General features: G+C 36.8%; 2 protein-coding genes across 2 annotated transcripts; one reads left to right on the plus strand and one right to left on the minus strand.

Annotated features, from left to right (window-relative positions):
• Nucleotides 1-6,330: 6,330 nt before the first annotated feature.
• LOC110457841 (centromere protein M-like) lies at nt 6,331-13,138 on the plus strand. Its single transcript, XM_021509283.1, has 6 exons — nt 6,331-6,508; nt 8,570-8,649; nt 9,130-9,228; nt 11,234-11,313; nt 11,861-11,952; nt 12,585-13,138. Exons 1-6 carry the CDS (start codon nt 6,431-6,433, stop codon nt 12,708-12,710), a joined length of 555 nt encoding a protein of 184 aa, XP_021364958.1. The 5' UTR covers nt 6,331-6,430; the 3' UTR covers nt 12,711-13,138.
• Nucleotides 13,139-14,837: 1,699 nt separating this feature from the next.
• On the minus strand, nt 14,838-18,759 carry LOC110457840 (transmembrane protein 17B-like). Its single transcript, XM_021509281.1, has 4 exons — nt 18,622-18,759; nt 16,821-16,924; nt 15,995-16,108; nt 14,838-15,315 (listed from the first exon to the last, which is right to left on the minus strand). Exons 1-4 carry the CDS (start codon nt 18,722-18,724, stop codon nt 15,019-15,021), a joined length of 618 nt encoding a protein of 205 aa, XP_021364956.1. The 5' UTR covers nt 18,725-18,759; the 3' UTR covers nt 14,838-15,018.
• Nucleotides 18,760-18,884: the final 125 nt, after the last annotated feature.

An 18,884-nucleotide genomic window follows, 5' to 3' on the forward strand; every position in this document is an offset into this window, starting at 1 on the left:
TTCTGACATGGAAATGTTACAACGAATTTCATTGGTCGCTACAGACACACCTCCATTTCTCGAAACACGTGTCCCTGGTTCTATGAATCGATTTTTTTAATTTATTTTTTACTATTTTCGGAAATCCAATGTTTCTTGTTCATGGAATTGGATTTATTAAAAAAGTATAGAGCTTGAATTAACTTTTTTTTTAAAGAAAGAAATTAAGAAAGTTATATATATACGCTTAATCTATCATATGAAGTATAAATATTATATGTACCTACATATAACCTTACGGACTCTAATGATTTGAATAGAAACACTCTTTACAAAGAATGGCGGCGGGTTTCGTTTTACACTCTTAAAATCTTTCATCTTGCAGCTGCATGTGTCATATAAAATGGTTTTAAAGAAACACTTACAAATCTAAGATTGATTTTCGACTCGAGTTTATGGTTAAAAAAAATCACGATGGTAAAAAAATGATTTCTTTTAAGATTTTCTAAATATTCTTATATTAACCACGGACTTAGATAACTAATCTAATTCCGTGTATTAACATATCAATACACCTACATTTTCAAAGTATATATATATATATATAATACATCATTGCAATTTGGATGGGATGGGGTCAGAATTTTTGGGGCTCTAAATTAAATGTTTCAAATAAACATTTCCGAATGCAAAATATGAAAAGGCACTTAATATCACTTTTTTGATGAATAACATAAAGTCTAAAATGCACATTAAAATATACGAGATCGCACCAGAGCACTTTTAGCTTTCAATCGGCGGGGTGGGGGCATGTCCCCCGATTCAGACCCTCTGCAGACAAAAGGCCCTGCTACCGGATCCCACTACGAGACTGATATTAACTATAGATGTCTTTGAAGACAGATAAATATACCACGTCGACATTGTTTTGAAATCACAGCAATTAATATCACTGATATCAACTCAGTACATAGCACAATGACATCAATGAAATCCCAGATTACCAACACTTTATAAGTTTACCAGACCCGTCATGGATGGGTCGGCTCTGTTGCTGCTGATCGGGCTCACAGTCCCCGGTCGTGATATCTTTTATGAAGAATTTCCCAGCTGTATATACTACTAGCTTGTCTCCCCTTAGGATGTGTGGTCGTGTGTATAAAATACAAATGGTTAAGAGAGTGCATTTTTTTTTAGTTTAGATGTAACGTCCGTAAAATCAGACATCCAAGTGATCAAAATTAGTCAGGTTTAAAAAAAAACAATATTCAAAAGCAGGGGGGCTAGTCTAGTCTTGATGTTTAGCAATTGCAACTTCCTCCTGCTAAACCAGTATTGGGTAGTGATATGACATCAGTCTTGGGTAGTGATACGAACAACTGGTTTGACCGTTTATAAATGTAACAATTTCGGGTATAACTCCTGGCGGACCTGCAAATGTTTATGCAGGCCTTGCAAGGCTTTATTAAGGCTCGCATCAAAGCAGCATCAAATTACTAGTTCCGACCTTATTTAATAAACGAACAACTGTGGTCCGACCGGTTTGACCGTTTAAACGAAAACGGCCCAGTATTGGGTAGTGATATGACACCAGTCTCGGGTAGTGACATGCCACCAGTATTGGGTAGTGATATGACATCAGTCTTGGGTAGTGATATGACACCAGTCTCGGGTAGTGGCATGTCATCAGTCTTGGGTAGTGATATGACACCAGTCTTGGGTAGTGATATGACATCAGTCTTTGGTAGTGACATGACATCAGTCTTGGGAAGTGACATGACATCAGTCTAAGGTAGTGATATGACATCAGTCTTGGGTAGCGATATGACATCAGTCTTGGGTAGTGACATGACATCAGTCTTGGGTAGTGATATGACATCAGTCTTGGGTAGTGATATGACATCAGTCTTGGGTAGCGATATGACATCAGTCTTGGGTAGTGATATGCCGTGTTGTGTAACCGTTTGTCTAGCACTGTTGCTGGTGGCCATCCCACGTACACCTCTACACCCTTTCTCATTATATCCTGTTGGTTGCACACTCGACCTACCTTCTTACTTCTTCCATCGGTAGATTTCGTTGTACTCCTACCACACCCAGCAATGTCAATGTCCTGCACAATGATTGAAATGGATTGACTGAAAATTCACTGTGAATATTAAACTTCTACTTGCAGACATATGATACTCTCCACGCCCTCAAGCTGATATCTTGACAAAATGACCAGTCGGTCTGGAAACGTTAATACGTACAATGTAAGTGTATCAAGTGAAACTTTGATATTATACCCTCCAAGTCTGTTGTTGTCATTCTTCAATGGTGCTTTTTCAATTCATATATCTAGAAATCGTCATGGATAGGTCGGCTCTGTTGCTGCTGATCGGGCTCACAGTCCCCGGTCGTGATATCTTTGATGAAGAATTTCCCAGCTTTATATACTACTAGCTTGTCTCCCCTTAGTTTCTACGTCTACCCACGGACTTTGATATTCCGTGGTCTACCGAATAATTTACCTTCATCATATTGAAGATTATGTCAATGTAGGATTGTGAGAGTGTGTGCATGGCAAAGAAGGATGTGCGGTCGTGTCGTGTGTATAAAATACAAATGGTTTAGAGAGTGCATTTTTTTTTAGTTTAGATGTAATGTCCGTAAAATCAGACATCCAAGTGATCAAAATTAGTCAGATTTAAAAAAAAATCAATATTCAAAAGCAGGGGGCTAATCTAGTCTTGATGTTTAGCAATTGCAACTTCCTCCTGCTAAACCAGTATTGGGTAGTGATATGACATCAGTCTTGGGAAGCGATAGGACATCAGTCTAGGGTAGTGACATGACATCGGTCTTGGGTAATGATTTGACATCAGTCTGTGGTAATTGTATGACATCAGTCTCGGGTAGTGATATGACATCAGTCTTGGGTAGTGATATGACATCAGCCTTGGGTAGTGATATGACATCAGTCTTGGGTAGTGATATGACATGTGTCTTGGGTAGTGATATGACATCAGTCTCGGGTAGTGACATGACACCAGTCTCGGGTAGTGATATGACATCAGTCTTGGGTAGTGACATGACATAAGCCTTGGGTAGTGATATGACATCAGTCTTGGGTAGTGATATGACACCAGTCTTGGGTAGCGAAATGACATCAGTCTTGGGAAGCGATATGACATCAGTCTTGTAGTGATATGACATCAGTCTCGGGTAGTGATATGACCTCAGTCTTGGGTAGTGACATGACATCAGTCTTGGGTAGTGACATGACATCAGTCTTAGGTAGTGACATGACATCAGCCTTGGGTAGTGACATGACATCAGTCTTGGGTAGTGACATGACATCAGTCTTGTGTAGTGATATGACATCAGTCCTGGGTAATTATATGACATCAGTCTTGGGTAGTGATATGACACCAGTCTCGGGTAGTGACATGCCACCAGTATTGGGTAGTGATATGACATCAGTCTTGGGTAGTGATATGGCATCAGTCTTGGGTAGTGATATGACATCAGTCTTGTGTAGTGATATGACATCAGTCTTGGGTAGTGATATGATATTAGTCTTGGGTAGTGACATGACATCAGTCTTGGGTAGTGATATGATATTAGTCTTGGGTTGTGACATGACATCAGTCTTAGGTAGTGATATGACATCAGTCTTGGGTAGTGATATGAAATTAGTCTTGGGTAGTGATATGACATCAGTCTTGTGTAGTGATATGACATCAGTCTTGGGTAATTATATGACATCAGTCTTGGGTAGTGATATTACATCAGTCTTGGGTAGTGATATGAAATTAGTCTTGGGTAGTGATATGACATCAGCCTTGGGTAGTGACATGACATCAGTCTTGGGTAGTGACATGACATCAGTCTTAGGTAGTGATATAACATCAGCCTTGGGTAGTGACATGACATTAGTCTTGTGTAGTGATATGACAACAGTCTTGGGTAGTGATATGACATCAGTCTTGGGTAGTGATATGACATCAGCCTTGGGTAGTGACATGACATCAGTCTTGTGTAGTGATATGACATCAGTCTTGGGTAGTGATGTGACATCAGCCTTGGGTAGTGACATGACATCAGTCTTGGGTAGTGATATGCCGTGTTGTGTAACCGTGTGTCTAGCACTGTTGCTGGTGACCATCCCACGTACACCTCTACCCCCTTTCTCATTATATCCTGTTGGATGCACACTCGGCCTACCTTCTCACTTCTTCCATCGGCAGATTTCGTTGTACTCCTACCACACCCAGCAATGTCAATGTCCTGCACACTGATTGAAATGGATTTACTGAAAATTCACTGTGAATATTAAACTTCTACTTGCAGACATATAATACTCTCCACGCCCTCAAGCTGATATCTTGACAAAATGACCAGTCGGTCTGGAAACGTTAATACGTACAATGTTAGTGTAGCAAGTGAAACTTTGATATTATACCCTCCATGTGTGTTGTTGTCATCCATCAATGGTGCTTTCTCTCTTCATTTATCTAGAAATCATTCCTCCAGATGCTGGCACTTCCTCATCTCTTCCGTATGCCACCTCTAACCTGTCCCCATGGTACCGTATGGTCTACCACCAGAACCTGCTTGGAGTTTTAGGATCTCAGCACCATGGATGGGCGGTTTGGTGTAGAATTCATCTCTGCTGAGAGTTTCATCATTTACTTTGGTGATTGTCTGCTTTCATTTCTAAGTTTTCTGCTATTGCCAGTATCCCGCCTCTCATCAATCTGCCATTTTCTTTTGTCCTTACCATCATCAATTAAGATGAAAAACTTTGGTCCTTTTTATGTCTACCATTTTCTTCCTCCTTGCATTGCCAATATTCCCTGCTACCTCCTTGAGGCGACAGGTAAACTTGGATTTCCCAGCATGATTTTCCATTTTATCTGACTATCATGCCTCGAAGACCATCATTATCGCTGACAAAAAAGAGACTCACATTGGGGAAATATATAATTTTCGATATTTATGTATACGAGCTTGCCGGTCGATGAAAGGTGAAAAAGGCAAGACTTGTTATGGCGGTACATTAGATTCTTGAGCCAATATCACAACTAAGAGAAAGAACGTCATTTGCAACACAAGCATATGCAGGGAAGTACTTGGACGACGCATGTTGACGGAGAACATCGATCAGACAAGGTAAGCGAAAACACAATGGTAAACAAAATATGACAAAGACATCAGGAATACAAAGGTTGTCGATACCCATGAGAGAAGATAAACATGGTCGAACACCTGGCAGCAGCAAGCAATCCGAGTTTCAGCTCCTCTTTAGACTGTGCTACCTATCAAAAAACATTAACAATTCAAACCTCCACATAAGTGAGGCCAAGCAGAGAGCTGCAATTGCAATCTACGTATCAGGCCTTATCCCAATGCACTTCTGCCCTCATCCAAGGACGTTTTATGGGAGACAAGCTAAGGTCCTAACTAAGTTTTGGTCCAAATATATAGATGTGACGAATTTTTAGGCCCCTGTGCATGTGGGTGAACCTGGGACGAAGACATTTTTTCCATATATTGTCAAACAAATCTCCCAACCTGATATTTTTATCTGGTCTTATCCGGGGAGGAAATGACTAGGAAATCAATGAAGAAACAGTCTCCCTACAGCGACATCTCTGTTAGGCTATTTAGCCGGTAAAAAGCTCTTTAGAGCTAATATTATATTTTACAAATTATCCGACTCTAAATAAATATTATTTGATTTGATTTGACTGGTTGGGGACGATCTATAAAAGGGGGGAAAATGCATGCAAAGAATATCTCAGAGCACAGAGGCATGGATCGCTTTACTTGTAATATAAAAAAAAATAGGGGTCTCCTATACTAATATATCCCTTTGTATATATTAGTATAGAAGACCCCTATTTTTTTTATATTACAAGTAAAGCGATCCATGCCCCTGTGTCTCAGAGTGCTAGAGTGGTAGACTGTGTGTGTTGAGGATTCTTAAACCGTCTCATAGAATTAAAATAAAACATAAAGAGAATGGAGTGAATGAGATTGCTAAAGTTCTTATGTCATAATGGTTTGAATGTGTTTTAAAACAAGGAAATGTGATAACGCATGAGTTTTAAAATTACTATACCGATTACAACACCATAAATATGTACTTTAATATATATTTGAACATGGAAAATATCCCATTACACAATATACTGTAGAAGTATACACTTGTTAATTACTCAGCGTTTCGTTCCAATCGGGAATCGAGGGCACTTTCCGTAAACGAGAAAATACCGTCGGAACTGCCCGCTCGTTTACGGAAAGTGCGACAGTTCGCGATTTCATTTCGTTCCAAATTGCTCCCAAGCGCACAGGGTTGCATTTAGTACTCCGATCCAACTTCCGGTGGTACTTCCTCCCGCCAAGTTCGAAGATGGAAAAGCGTATCGTTTGAGTTGTAACCATAATAACTAGATAATTCAAGATGACGGAAGTTGAAAATGAATCTCTGGTCCTTAAACCTTTCGACAAATTACCGTTACTTCATACAGCAACGATTTTGGTAAGCATATCTGTCGAAACTTGTACATTTTCGGTAAACACACTGACACCTGAATCTGGCTACCTGCAATGCCATGATGAGAGACGTTGCATTCCCACTGTTGGTGAATTACAGTAGCAAAGGATAATGAGAGCACCAATGAAGTTGGGTTTGTTGTATGTACCTTATAGCCGACCTGTGTTTAGAGGCTTGGAAACAGTTCAAGATATTAGACCAAATAAAAATATATACATGTGTTTCCCGTTTCGGCTCAAAAAAATATATGTATAATAGATATATATAGGAAGGTATGTAAAACATCTTTTTTTTAATTTTTTTTTTTCTGGTGAAGATAATCTCCTGAATACCAGCGTGAATGTTAAAAATATGTTATTGTTGCAATAAAGTATGAATGGCACCAAATATATAATTTTTTATTCATGTAAAATAAAAAAAATAAAAATAATAATGTTTATGGAATAACCAACGTAAGTTACAGTAGTACTACCACCAGTGTTACATTTCTAAATTATCCCTACTGCCGTACACTAGCTTTTAGCCATCCAAACTCCACTGATGGTCACCAGAGTTACATTCTCTTTCGTTTTACTGATTTTTTCTGTTCTCGATTTCCACTGCCACCAGTTCAAATTAATTGACCAACAAAATAATTTTAAGTACATTTATATTTGCAACACAAGTTTTTAATCGTCATAAAATATACAAGTCTTCACCATTGTGAACTCAATCTCTCCACTCCAAACTTATTTCCAACTATAAACTAAAAAACTACACCGATCCACAAACTACAGCTAAAACTACTATTATTACTAACTTTCTAATTCTCACTTTAACTCTTGACTTTATAAATCTCCTCTATATCTCTAGACTTCTCAACTCCGTTTCCCTAACTCAACCTCCTTCCTGAAGAGTCCTTAACTCAACTCCCCAACTCAACTCTCTTCTCCCCCTTTGACTCCCAATTGCAAGCTAAACCAGCTTACTATCTTTGCAAAACCCTGCTACATTGAAAATTTTGATACATTAAAATTGTTGATGCTGCTGAAATTCTGCTAAAAATCGACCCCTATACGACTAGGTTAAACTGACCATAAATCCTGCTTAATTTGACTCCAGCGGTCAGCAATTCGCTGGAGGCACAAACACTGACATCACAGACTGGAGACTACAGAGGGTCACACTAATATACATATCCAAACCTACATCATAAGCACAATTATCTACAGCTACTTAGCTACTATCTTCAAATCAAACTGACATTGATCACAAGCCAAGGCTAATAAAATTGCTAGCAAATTATATGTACACTTTGAACAATTAAACGGCTAATAAATGCATAACAGTGATTGTGAAAAAAACAATATTATGTATTAGGGTCAGCATAAAAAAATAGGGTCGGTCGGGAAATGGGAAACACAGCTATATTTTTATTTGGCCTATGATGATTAGATAGTGTCACATATCAAGTTTGGTAATCATTCAAGGTACACAAATTAAATATGTTAGGTTATGACCATTGTTGAAAAAGTTTATTGGAAATATTACTTTTTGTCTGAAAAGTGACATTTAGTAAAAAAAAAATGTGAACATACACAGTCTTTAATATTGTAAATAATAAAATAATAACCACAGTCATGATGTACTTGTAGCAGAGCTGGACTGGCTTTTTTGCCGGCGACCAGGTTGCTCAATTGGCAGAATGTCCGTCTGGAGTTCAGAGGGTCCCAGGTTTATTCCTAGTTTGGCCATGCATTTTTTTCTTTCCTGTTACACGGATGCCTGTGACTAACCCTTAAGTTAATATCAAGTATCGGGTGTACTCTTGTCAAGGGAATCTCAGAACCTCGATTGTCCTCAGGACTCGAGACTTAGTAATAGGAGGGAGGATATAGCAGAACTGGACTGGTCATTTGCCGGTGACCAGGCAGGTAACTCAATTGGTAGAGTGACTGTTAAGAGTTCAGAGGGTCCTGGGTTTGAATCCCAGTCTAGCCACTGGATGGAATGTGATCACTTTTGATGTCTAGACAGTTTTTAAATCTTTCTTTTTAACCATTTTAGCTGATTGGGAGTGAGGGTGTGGGCAAACATGACCTGGCAAAGAGTATTGTTGGAATAGATACTGACGTGTCCTACCAAGTGTAAGTATTTATCTTGTGTCCAGAGATTTTTGTTAATGAAACTGAACAAGACTGGTTGATTGCCAGTAACCATACAGTATACTAGATAGCTCGGTTGCTTAAATTGTCCATCTAAGATTCAGATGTCCTGTTTTCAAACCCACTGCTATGTTTTGTACATATACCTTGAATATACCTATGGAATATTGGGGTAAATGTATATAGAGTTTTAGGCCAAAAATTTGTTTGTTTTAGGTTACTCTACCTACTCTCATTTTCTGTGCCCGCCCTAAACTTTATTGGGGAATTTTCAAGAAAGCACTGTTACTCGAGGTCATTAGTAACTTGATTTATGCATCCAATATGTAAAAGAATAATAAACTCATCTTCAAGTATGGTTAAATAAATCTAGCCTTTTAATGGCTGCAATCATTGCATCTACATGTACATATTTATTGTTGTAGTGGTGTCAAATTATTGTTGCAATGATGTTAATTTCAGACGTACAACTGTGCGCCTACCTCTTCCATCCATTAAGGAGACATCCAGACCACGCATCGACTTTGTCTGTTTCATTGTTGATCTAACTAACAAGGAAAGGTGAGTAACCTGGTAAAACTCTTAACTTTAAGTAAAGAATTTTACAAGTGATAATATCTTGTTGACAGTTTTCGGTAAAATATTATAAATAATATTTCGAGAATCTTATATACCGCTTTATCACATTCTAGTTCGTAGGTCGTCTCAAATCGTTCACAAATTATTATCCGTGGTTATAGGGCCTTTGCAACCAGCCAATATCTTTCTCAACTCCCTGGGAAGCATACAGCCGGTGCTGCCATTTAGGCGCCCACAGCTAGCATTCAACAATTCCAGCACTGCCCAACCACATAATCATTTACAGCTGAGTAGACTGGAACAAGCTGAGTGAAGGATCTTGTTCAAAGATTCAACACAGTGCAGTGACGCGACTCAAACCCACAAATCTTCTGTCACGAGCCCGGCGTCCTTCAACTAGACTAATTTGTCTCCTAACACATGTATAATGAAAAAGATTGCAAGTTATGCCTGAGTTAAGTTTTGGGTGTCTTTGGATATGATATCAAAAGTCCAATGTATGATTATAGATAGGGTCAAAAAACATGTATGTTTTAGGTACCCCAACTGACCCTAGTTTTTACCTTCCACACTAACAATGTTATTTTCACTGGAACACTTACATGTCCCATTCAAAGACATTGGCCTAACACTAGCTAACATATATTATGATATGGACTGGTAATGACTGGACAGATGTGGTCAATGTTCAAAACTGAATTATGGATATTCAGTTTTGCTTCTGGGAAACTGTTTGAGGTCATTAAATGAATTTCGACAGAGATATATGAAGTGTACCTCTATAAATTGTCTTTTTATACCTCTAGTGAAAATGCTGTAATCTGATTGGTTGAAACAAATTGTTCATTTCACACTGTCACACTCTCTTTAACATTGAGTCAATGGAAGGGTGCTTCCCAACGCCCTAGCTAGCAACAGGTGACAGTGGAAAATAGTGACCGCATAAAGTAGATACCCCTACGTTTACCAGGTATTTATATGATACCCTACCCCTGCAAATTCAGGGCATAATTACCAAAAGGATAAGCAGGAACCCTTTTTGTTATGGAGTCAAGATCAAGGTCACAGTGACCCATTTTGTGAAAATCATTTCCAGATTCCTATTCAGAGCAAAATCTTTCTTCACACAACCTTAACATTCAACATGCTGACTGCTAATATAATGCGGTGAAAGGAAACCATTTTAATTTTGGGGTCGAAAGGTCAAGGTCAATGTGACCTGTTGCATGAAAATCATTTATCGAATCTGAATATCCTTTGATCAGCAAACTTAAAATCTAATGTGCTGATTACTCATTGGGTGATAAGGATTCCTATCACTTTTGCGGTCAAAGGTCAAGGTCACACTGATCCATTGTTTAAAAAAAATATGGATAGAACAAGATAGACTGTCTTTTCACCTGTAACTAGTCTATGGACAGCCAGGATCTTGCAAGAAGATCCCTAGTGTTTTTTGGTTCAAAAGTTCACTATAAGAAGTTTTTGAAAATGTATTCTCTTCTCTCTAAATGGTGTACTGTTGTTTAAGACTCGTGTTGTACAAGATGACTACCTATGGGTGAGAGGATTTCTATTGACATTTGATTTGATAAGGAACCCAAGGGATGTATGGAATACAAAGTCACATTAAGTGTTTTTGGTCTTAAAAGATACCTAGTAAAACAAATTGTGTTCATATTGTTATGATATTTATTGTACTTGCATTTCAAAGTGTGATGTGGGAATACTAAAGCCTAGCAGGAGGCTAACATTTCTTGTCACTTACACCTATAAATGAAGTCAGTGGTTTACCCTAGCTGTGGTGCTTAGTAGTCTATAACTGACCTAAATGCAAATACATGCAAGGTCACAAAATATGTTTCGAAACATAATATTGTCATCAAGGCACATAAGCATGTGAATCTGTGAAGTTCTATGTGATAATGATGTTTTAACATTTTGACCTGTGATGTATTTATACACATGTAAAGGTAGTTCTTTTTTTCAGTTTCAACAATATTGAAGAATCATTGAAATACATTGATGGACGCTACTTTCTGGGGAGAGCATGCTTTGTTGCTCTTAAAGGTATGTTTTAGCCATTTTTCACTTCTTTTATCATTGGCATAAGTATTAAGTTTTAATGGTACTTTAACACTTATTTTTGTGTTTATATGTTTAATTCATATTGCAGGCTTCATTTTCGACATAAAAGTGCTTTTTTATTAACAATATTGTCAGTGTTGACTTTGTTGAGGGTTTAACGCGAGACTCAAATCAGTCTGAACATGCATTACATCTATTTCACATTTTCAAACTGATGATTGCTAATACATGTAGTAAAGATAAATTACGAGGACTGTGAGTGTGATCTCTTGTAAATTTAATGATATTCTGAATATATCCTCTTCAAAGTGAAACATTAATTTAAACAGGGAGAATAAGGCACAGTGACCAGTCCTCCACTGTTAAGGTATCGGTGACCAATCTACAACTTATTTTCGAGGGTCCTTTCAACTGTATTGCCTAAAACAATGGGTCCCACAATGTTAAATTGAAGTATTTCCAGAAATTATACGAGTCTCTATAAGTTAAACAATGCAGAATGTTGAAAGTTTAATTGTTTATTTTCCAGTGAAAAACAATGCTTCACGATGCGTTCATCTCGAGGTTCTTACCAGCCTCGCAGATCACTGTGGGGTCCCCATTCTGTACGGAGGATTGGAGGTTTGTAATCTCAGATTTCTCACCACATAATCAGTTGTGATACTCTGAACTAGCATGATGTTTAACTTAATCATATACTCCTTATTCGTGTACTTTTGTTTATGGAGTTATACATTCCCTATTGTGATCTTTTCTGTTAGGAAGTTCCATAATATTTTTTGGAACTTGTTTATGCGAATAGGTAAGAAATCGTACCTGTGGTGAAAAGGTAACAGGTCCATCTCAATTCATTGTTATATTGTAAATAGTTCTCAAATTAGCATAATAGTGATCTTGAACTTTAAGTGAGCAACGTGAACTTTGTGAAGATATTTAAGTACTTGGTTGTGATAATAAATGAGGCTATGCAAGCATGTTGGCCGTAGCTTTAATGTTGTGCCAGTAAACTGAATATGCAGCATACTCTTAGAATATTTCCCCCATGATCATTGTGATACACTTAGCTACATTATGTTTATAGTTATTCTCTGAATTGTTCATAATTACCAGTAAATTTGTATACCAGTAAGTACAGTTGTCTCTTTTCCAGTCTTGGATAGCTTCACACAACAGTATTACATCCATATCAAAATATCCTTCATAATTATTTTTTTCCCTTTTATTTTCCATTTGAAAATTTTCTTTTTTCTCAGACGGATGCAGAGAGCATGACATTAGCCCGTCAAATTCTGACCATGACGGAGATTGCTGCAGGATTTAAGAAAAATGTCTCGCCAGCTCTTATAGACGCTACAAAGATTGCTTTCAATCTTTTATAAAATATTTCAAAAAGAGGATTTTAAAAGGACACTTCAATCTAACCGTACGTGAAATGTACGCTTAATAGTTGATGCAGGTTCATAAGTGTTAAATTGATGTGATTGTGTGTTTCTGGAGTCTGTACTGCAAACAATACGAAGTAGTGTGTTGACATAAGTCAGCTACAATTGTGTGCAAGTGATGAAGAATTGACATCTTAAAATGAGTTACAAATATGTGAAAAGGATTCAAAAGATACATATATACCGTATACAAATGTATATGCAAACATTAAAAAGACAATAGAAAGAACAAGACAATTCATGTTTATCCCTAAAATGATAATATGTTTCCTGTATGTAAATATTGTAAAGTGCAATACCAGAGTAGTTTATTAATGATATTCATTAATTGTACATACAAACTGTATTAAATTTAATGAAATTGATTTATGTTGTTACTTGTTTTGTATTCTTGTGTAACAAAGAACAGAGAATGAATAGCAATATCATGTCAGTAAAAAAAATCTTATTTCAAGAATTCAACAAGACATTTATATTGGTCTCCAAATCTGAAAGGTCCTTCTGCACTTTAGTGGACAAAATAATGCCAATTTGGCAAAATATTTCACAATGAATACCTTCTATATCTGTAGAAGTGATGTTAACAAAATGCAGATTACAAATGGTTGTTGGTCGACATATTTTTAAACTTAATATATGGAATACTTATAATTATATAAAATAAAACATGATAAAAAATCAATAATGCTTTTTTGTATATAAATATTTATTAATGTAAGTTCAAGTGTATCACATTTATTCACTTAATCAAACTCCCATCATTCTCAGGCAGTAAACGACAGTGACAGGCCATTATAAAGTAAATATTGATAAATCATTTTATGTGTAGACACTTTAGCACTACTTCTTTTGAAATTCACATGAAATGATTTTAAACAATTTTAAAAGGACAGAAAATTTTAATTCTTAACTAAGAAAAGAGCAAACACCATTATTCTAGGCCTAGTACTGTGTATTACTGAAACATTTGTGGAGCTTTTATATTTACGAAACTATTTTGTTGAGGACATAAACATCACCATTGATGGGGTTGTTGTACAGCTAAGAAGATTCAAACTTGACACTTGGTTGGTATTTTGGACTAGTATTTAAAACTGTTCATCTATTGGCTATACTCACACCTGCAGTTTAACTTCAGCTATGAACACCATTAGAATATAGATACGCTGAAAGTTTAATATCATACAGCATTGCTCCATCCTGTAGAAGATGAGAGCCCTTAAGCCAACGAGCTACATGCCACATACCATGACTCAAGGCCATATATGGCTCTGTACGTAGAAGATGTTTAAAGATAAAGCTGATGACTGATGTTGCTTTGATTTATGCCATAAAGCCATTTTAGGCTGTACGTACAGATATGTTTTACCATTTTTTGTTAATTTGGTCAATCAAAACATCAAAATGAAAGTAAATCTCCCTCCTTTAAGATAGTATGCCTTTTAAATATTAAATCAAAAACAAGAGGCCCAATGGGCCTGCATCGCTCACCTGGTATAAAACTCACACTTGTAACCTTAAAGTGATCTAAAATAAAGCTACAGGCAAAATATCAGTATTTATGATTAAAATTTGTTCAAAAGACCCTGTTAATGTTTTTTCAAAACATTTCACCCCTGTGATTGAAAGTCGAACAAAGTCATTATGTTGAACACATTGTATAGCCTTTCATCTCAGGATGAAACTTGCAAAGTATAAACATCCTGGGACCCATGGTTATTCATAAGAGGCTGTTTAAAGATTTTAAACAAATTTGACCCCTGTGACCTTGAATATAATTGAAGGTCATTCATTTGAACAAACTTGGTAGCCCTTCATCCCAGTTTGCTTCTGGCCAAATATCATCATCCTAGGCCTTTCGGTTATTAAGAAGAAGTCGTTTAAAGTAAAATATTGACGCCGGACGCCGGACGGACAGACGGACGCCGCACCACGGCATAAGCTCACTTGGCACTTCGTGCCAGGTGAGCTAACAATCTATAAAAGCTATATATAATGCAGATTTATATTCTCTTCTCAAATACAAGTGATGGACGGAATCATATACAAGTTATGACAAGCTCTATTTGAATGGAATGTTTGCATCCACTTCGAATACGGTATGCTAGATCTACATACTCCAATTACTTATGTTCAAAACTTTACATTTGTAAAGTGGAATGCATATGTCATAAAAAACTTTGAAGTAACTAATGGCAAAGATATGTTCAATCATATTCATACACCATGATTATAACAGCTGTGACTATGTGAGGAGGTTCTGATGGTAGGAGTCGTAGCCATCGTGCCAGTGAACCTCCTCTCCTGGAAGCTGCTCCAGGTCTGTAAACTGTCGCAGATGGAACTTTGTCACTTGGTAGTTAACCATTGTCCTGATGGCAAAGTAGCCACACACTACCTCAAACAGAACAAACAGGGCCTCTATGATGTGAACTGCCCGCTCAAGTGGTAACAGAACAGCATCGTCATTAAATGTCAACAGTAAGATCAGTGGAAACTGTATCAGTAATGTAAGTAACCAGGAACCAGCCAACTCAGGAACCTGAAGTATACAAACAAACAAAATGTCAGGAATTTACAAAAGATAAGTATAGATACATAAGCTGAAAGCAAACGGCACATTGCATACACTTCCTGCTATCAATTAGCCACTGCATGCCAAATTAATAAGGGGCAATAACTCAAACACATACAGTAAAATAATAATTGGTTATCATTCTTGAGCCGACATTTGCATCCTAATTAAGCCATGAAGGGATTACACTCTGAAGACTATGGTTGGATAATGTTGGTTATCAAACTTTTTTTTCTTCTGAAAATTGTCTTCAAGTTGGTAAGCATAGCAGAAACCAACCTCGATACTCTTTGGGGTTATGCTCACTTTTGCTCTCTGCACACCTGGAATATGTCGTAGCAAAATTGAAGGCATGTAGATAGCTGGGAGTTGGTCACACCAGTGCTGAGCCTTCAATTTTGCTATGACATATTCCAGGGGTGCAGAGAGCGAAAGTGAGTGCAACCCTTGGAGTATCAAGGATGGGCAGAAATAAATAAATAACCTTTCCATCTGTATATGGAAAGTATGTGGACATGTTATGGAATACAAGAAAACATTAATTGAAATGTGCATCAAACCTGGTGCACATGCTTTTCAAAGAGACACTCATCATTTTTTTTATATACATGGAAATTTAGTTATTACAGACTTCAAGAGTACATACCCTTTCTGTTAGGTTCCCAGTGTAACCTATATACAGGCGGATTATCTCTATGAGTGTATACACGAAGTAGATCGCAATCAGCACAATCACATACAAGATGGAGAGTCGGGTATACTGAAAAACAAGACCATAGTATAATAGACACTCTACACATATGTTACCCTGCATTGACTCTAGACTTTCTCTGTCAATGAAGCAATAATCATGTACAGTTATTGGGATTTTTTTTCATTATAATCTCTTCAGAAATGATTTATTTATAAGCTATTGTCCTGCCAGTAAAAACATTTCAAAATCACAGTGGAGTCTTTGGATCCCGGAGTGGTACCTGGATCCGTATTTAATATCATAACAACCCTTGTTTTTTTCTTTTATTATGCAGTACTTTATATATATATTCAGGGACTTATCTCACATTTTTTTGTGAAAGTACATGTTTATATATTAAGTATATTCCTTTTACTCAATATTGGGACAATTTGTAACTTATTTGTTACATTTTGAGGTATTCTAGAAATTTTCTGAAGGAGGCCAAAAGTTTTTCTTGAAAGCTATCATAAAGAAGACTTAAATTCCTTCATTGTAAAAAATCTTTTCGATGTTATGTAGAATACAAGACTTATGAGAGAAATTTTTGAAGATGGTTTGGTGGAAAACAGCACATGTACAATTTTCCATTCAGAAAGAGGGTCGAATATCAACCCAAGATGTCAAAGATAAGTCTCTGATATTCAAATCTTGTAGTTTCATGAAATGTTACATTCAAACAGCTAGCAGCTATTTACACAAAAGAATATAAATATGACTTTATGATATCAACACATACCTTAATTTCAAAGCACACAAGTATTGATGTTAACCAAAACGGCATGAAGAACATGTTGAAATAGAGTGCCATCTGTAGTGGAAGGTTGGACACATATTCATTCCCTGTAAAACAAACGACACATTGTTTAGAAATACAAATAATGGGGTTTTAATCAATAAGTCAATTAAGTGCTTCCATAGGATTTTAAAACCTGCAACATTGATAATCTCAGCATAACATCTTTGTTACAAGAAGCAAAATCAGCTTTTGCATGATTTAAAACAAAAACAACCATCAAGCCATTTGGATTGATGTATGTTTTGCCTGTGCCCCGCTTTGACCATCAATGCACATATCAGAGAAGCAAACTTAAACGCAAAACTTAATGTTGATGGAGATTCTGACAAAGTCAATGAACCATGAAAGGCAGGCCACATCCAGCACTTGATGCATGGGTTGAGATGTACTACCTAAGATGCATCTATGGTCCAAGTTTGGTTGATCTAGCACTTATGCTTTCAGTGAAACTAAGTTAAACACGAAAACTTGATGTTGCCGCCAACGGAAAAGCAACACCTTAGTCTCGCTTCCACTACTTAGTTGCAGCGAGACAAGAAACAACCATTAAATACTTATTTATGTGAAAAGTCTGAAACACATTATTCTGATTGGATAGAAAACAGAACTTAATCACCAATGCGAGAGCAGGTCAAAAATAAAAATGTGACAGTAAAAACATCCTGACATAGCTCACGAATAAACCAATTTGGTGTGTTTCAGAATTAAATTTTCATTTCTATCGCTTGGTTAGTATCTCTCTGCCCATACATATGACATTCTTTCCTCCTTCCAGAAGCTAACGTTTGTCTCACTTAATGCTGTCAGATAGCCAAGCTGTTGTTGATGAGGATTAACCCAACCCTATGCTTGCTCAGATCAGTATCCTGCCATTTACTTACAGTCACCCAACACTCCTAACTTATGCCTCTAATCTATATCATTATCATCTGTCAGACATCTTTGCTCTCTCCCATGACAGAATAAATCTTTAAGTTGTTGAAGATGGTCATCATCTATTTGAACTTAGAACTTGAAATGACAAAATCATCTGATTTAAATATCAATCATTAATGAAACTCATTGCTTGTGAAGTTTTAAAAATTGTAAACAAGCTATTATTTGACGGTCAACATATCCTGAATAACAAGACGTGTTATATACCACCCACAATAAAATGGGTTTGGGTCTGGGTATATACTGGAATAGGGTTGTCAATAGACACAATTTTGTCTACACAACTTCTACAGTTTTCATGAAGCTTCCTTCATGTATATTGTAATCAACACACTCTGAATTTGTACACCTGTGATGGATATTTTGATCCAGACATTTTTATGGGAGTTGTTAACAAAAGTTAGCCAACACAATCTTGTCAACCACAACAACTCCTTGACTGATACAGTCAACAGACTTTGAAGTTGTCCATCAGAGATGAACTGAGTTCTGTGCTGTGTCCATCCGATGTTTGTTTTTGCTTTCCAAATATGCTAAACTCCCTGTTGGTGCTGAATGTATAGCAGGTAATCTCATACTATTTGAAAAAGAAACAGTTGTGTTTTTCGTTTGTTTCAATTTGATTATTCTTGTATTTTGTTGCATGGATCCTTTCAGTTCGAACAACAAATATAATTTTCAGACTCTTCTCAGCTCAGCTTTGTTGGGACATGCTTTTTGAATGTAAATAGATACCAAATGTTCTTACAAGAATAGAAGAAGGCAACAAACACTTAATATGTGATAAATTGTGGAAAAAAGAAACCTGTTTTGAGTATCTGATGTTGATTCGGATCCTGGGCATTCTTAGAAACCGGGAAAAGGACGTCTGTAAAATTTGTGACAGTTCTTCGCAAGGTAGCCTCCATTTTGATATGCGGCGCGCTAAGTCACGTGATGTAAACATCAAGAATATCAAAAAACATCTGTATTATTTTATCTTTGCTTGGATAAGTATCTTATTTTAACTAAAACTTGGTTGTAGAATACATAGAAACGGGTTGTAAACGGTTAGTAAATAAATTCAGA

This window comes from Mizuhopecten yessoensis, unplaced genomic scaffold (assembly GCF_002113885.1).
Source record: "Mizuhopecten yessoensis strain PY_sf001 unplaced genomic scaffold, ASM211388v2 scaffold9331, whole genome shotgun sequence".
In the NCBI taxonomy this organism is placed as follows: Eukaryota; Metazoa; Mollusca; class Bivalvia; order Pectinida; family Pectinidae; genus Mizuhopecten; species Mizuhopecten yessoensis.

Bases quoted from the DNA above. Each gene is read 5' to 3' on its own strand.
- LOC110457841 (XM_021509283.1), top strand. From the start codon at position 6,431: ATGACGGAAGTTGAAAATGAATCTCTGGTCCTTAAACCTTTCGACAAA. The intron at 8,650-9,129 runs GTAAGTATTTAT...TGTTAATTTCAG, and splicing joins ACTGACGTGTCCTACCAAGT to ACGTACAACTGTGCGCCTAC. The intron at 11,953-12,584 runs GTTTGTAATCTC...CTTTTTTCTCAG, and splicing joins TTCTGTACGGAGGATTGGAG to ACGGATGCAGAGAGCATGAC.
- LOC110457840 (XM_021509281.1), bottom strand. From the start codon at position 18,724: ATGGAGGCTACCTTGCGAAGAACTGTCACAAATTTTACAGACGTCCTT. The intron at 16,925-18,621 runs GTTTCTTTTTTC...TTTGTTTTACAG, and splicing joins ACATCAGATACTCAAAACAG to GGAATGAATATGTGTCCAAC. The intron at 16,109-16,820 runs GTATGTGTTGAT...CTTGTTTTTCAG, and splicing joins TTGTGTGCTTTGAAATTAAG to TATACCCGACTCTCCATCTT.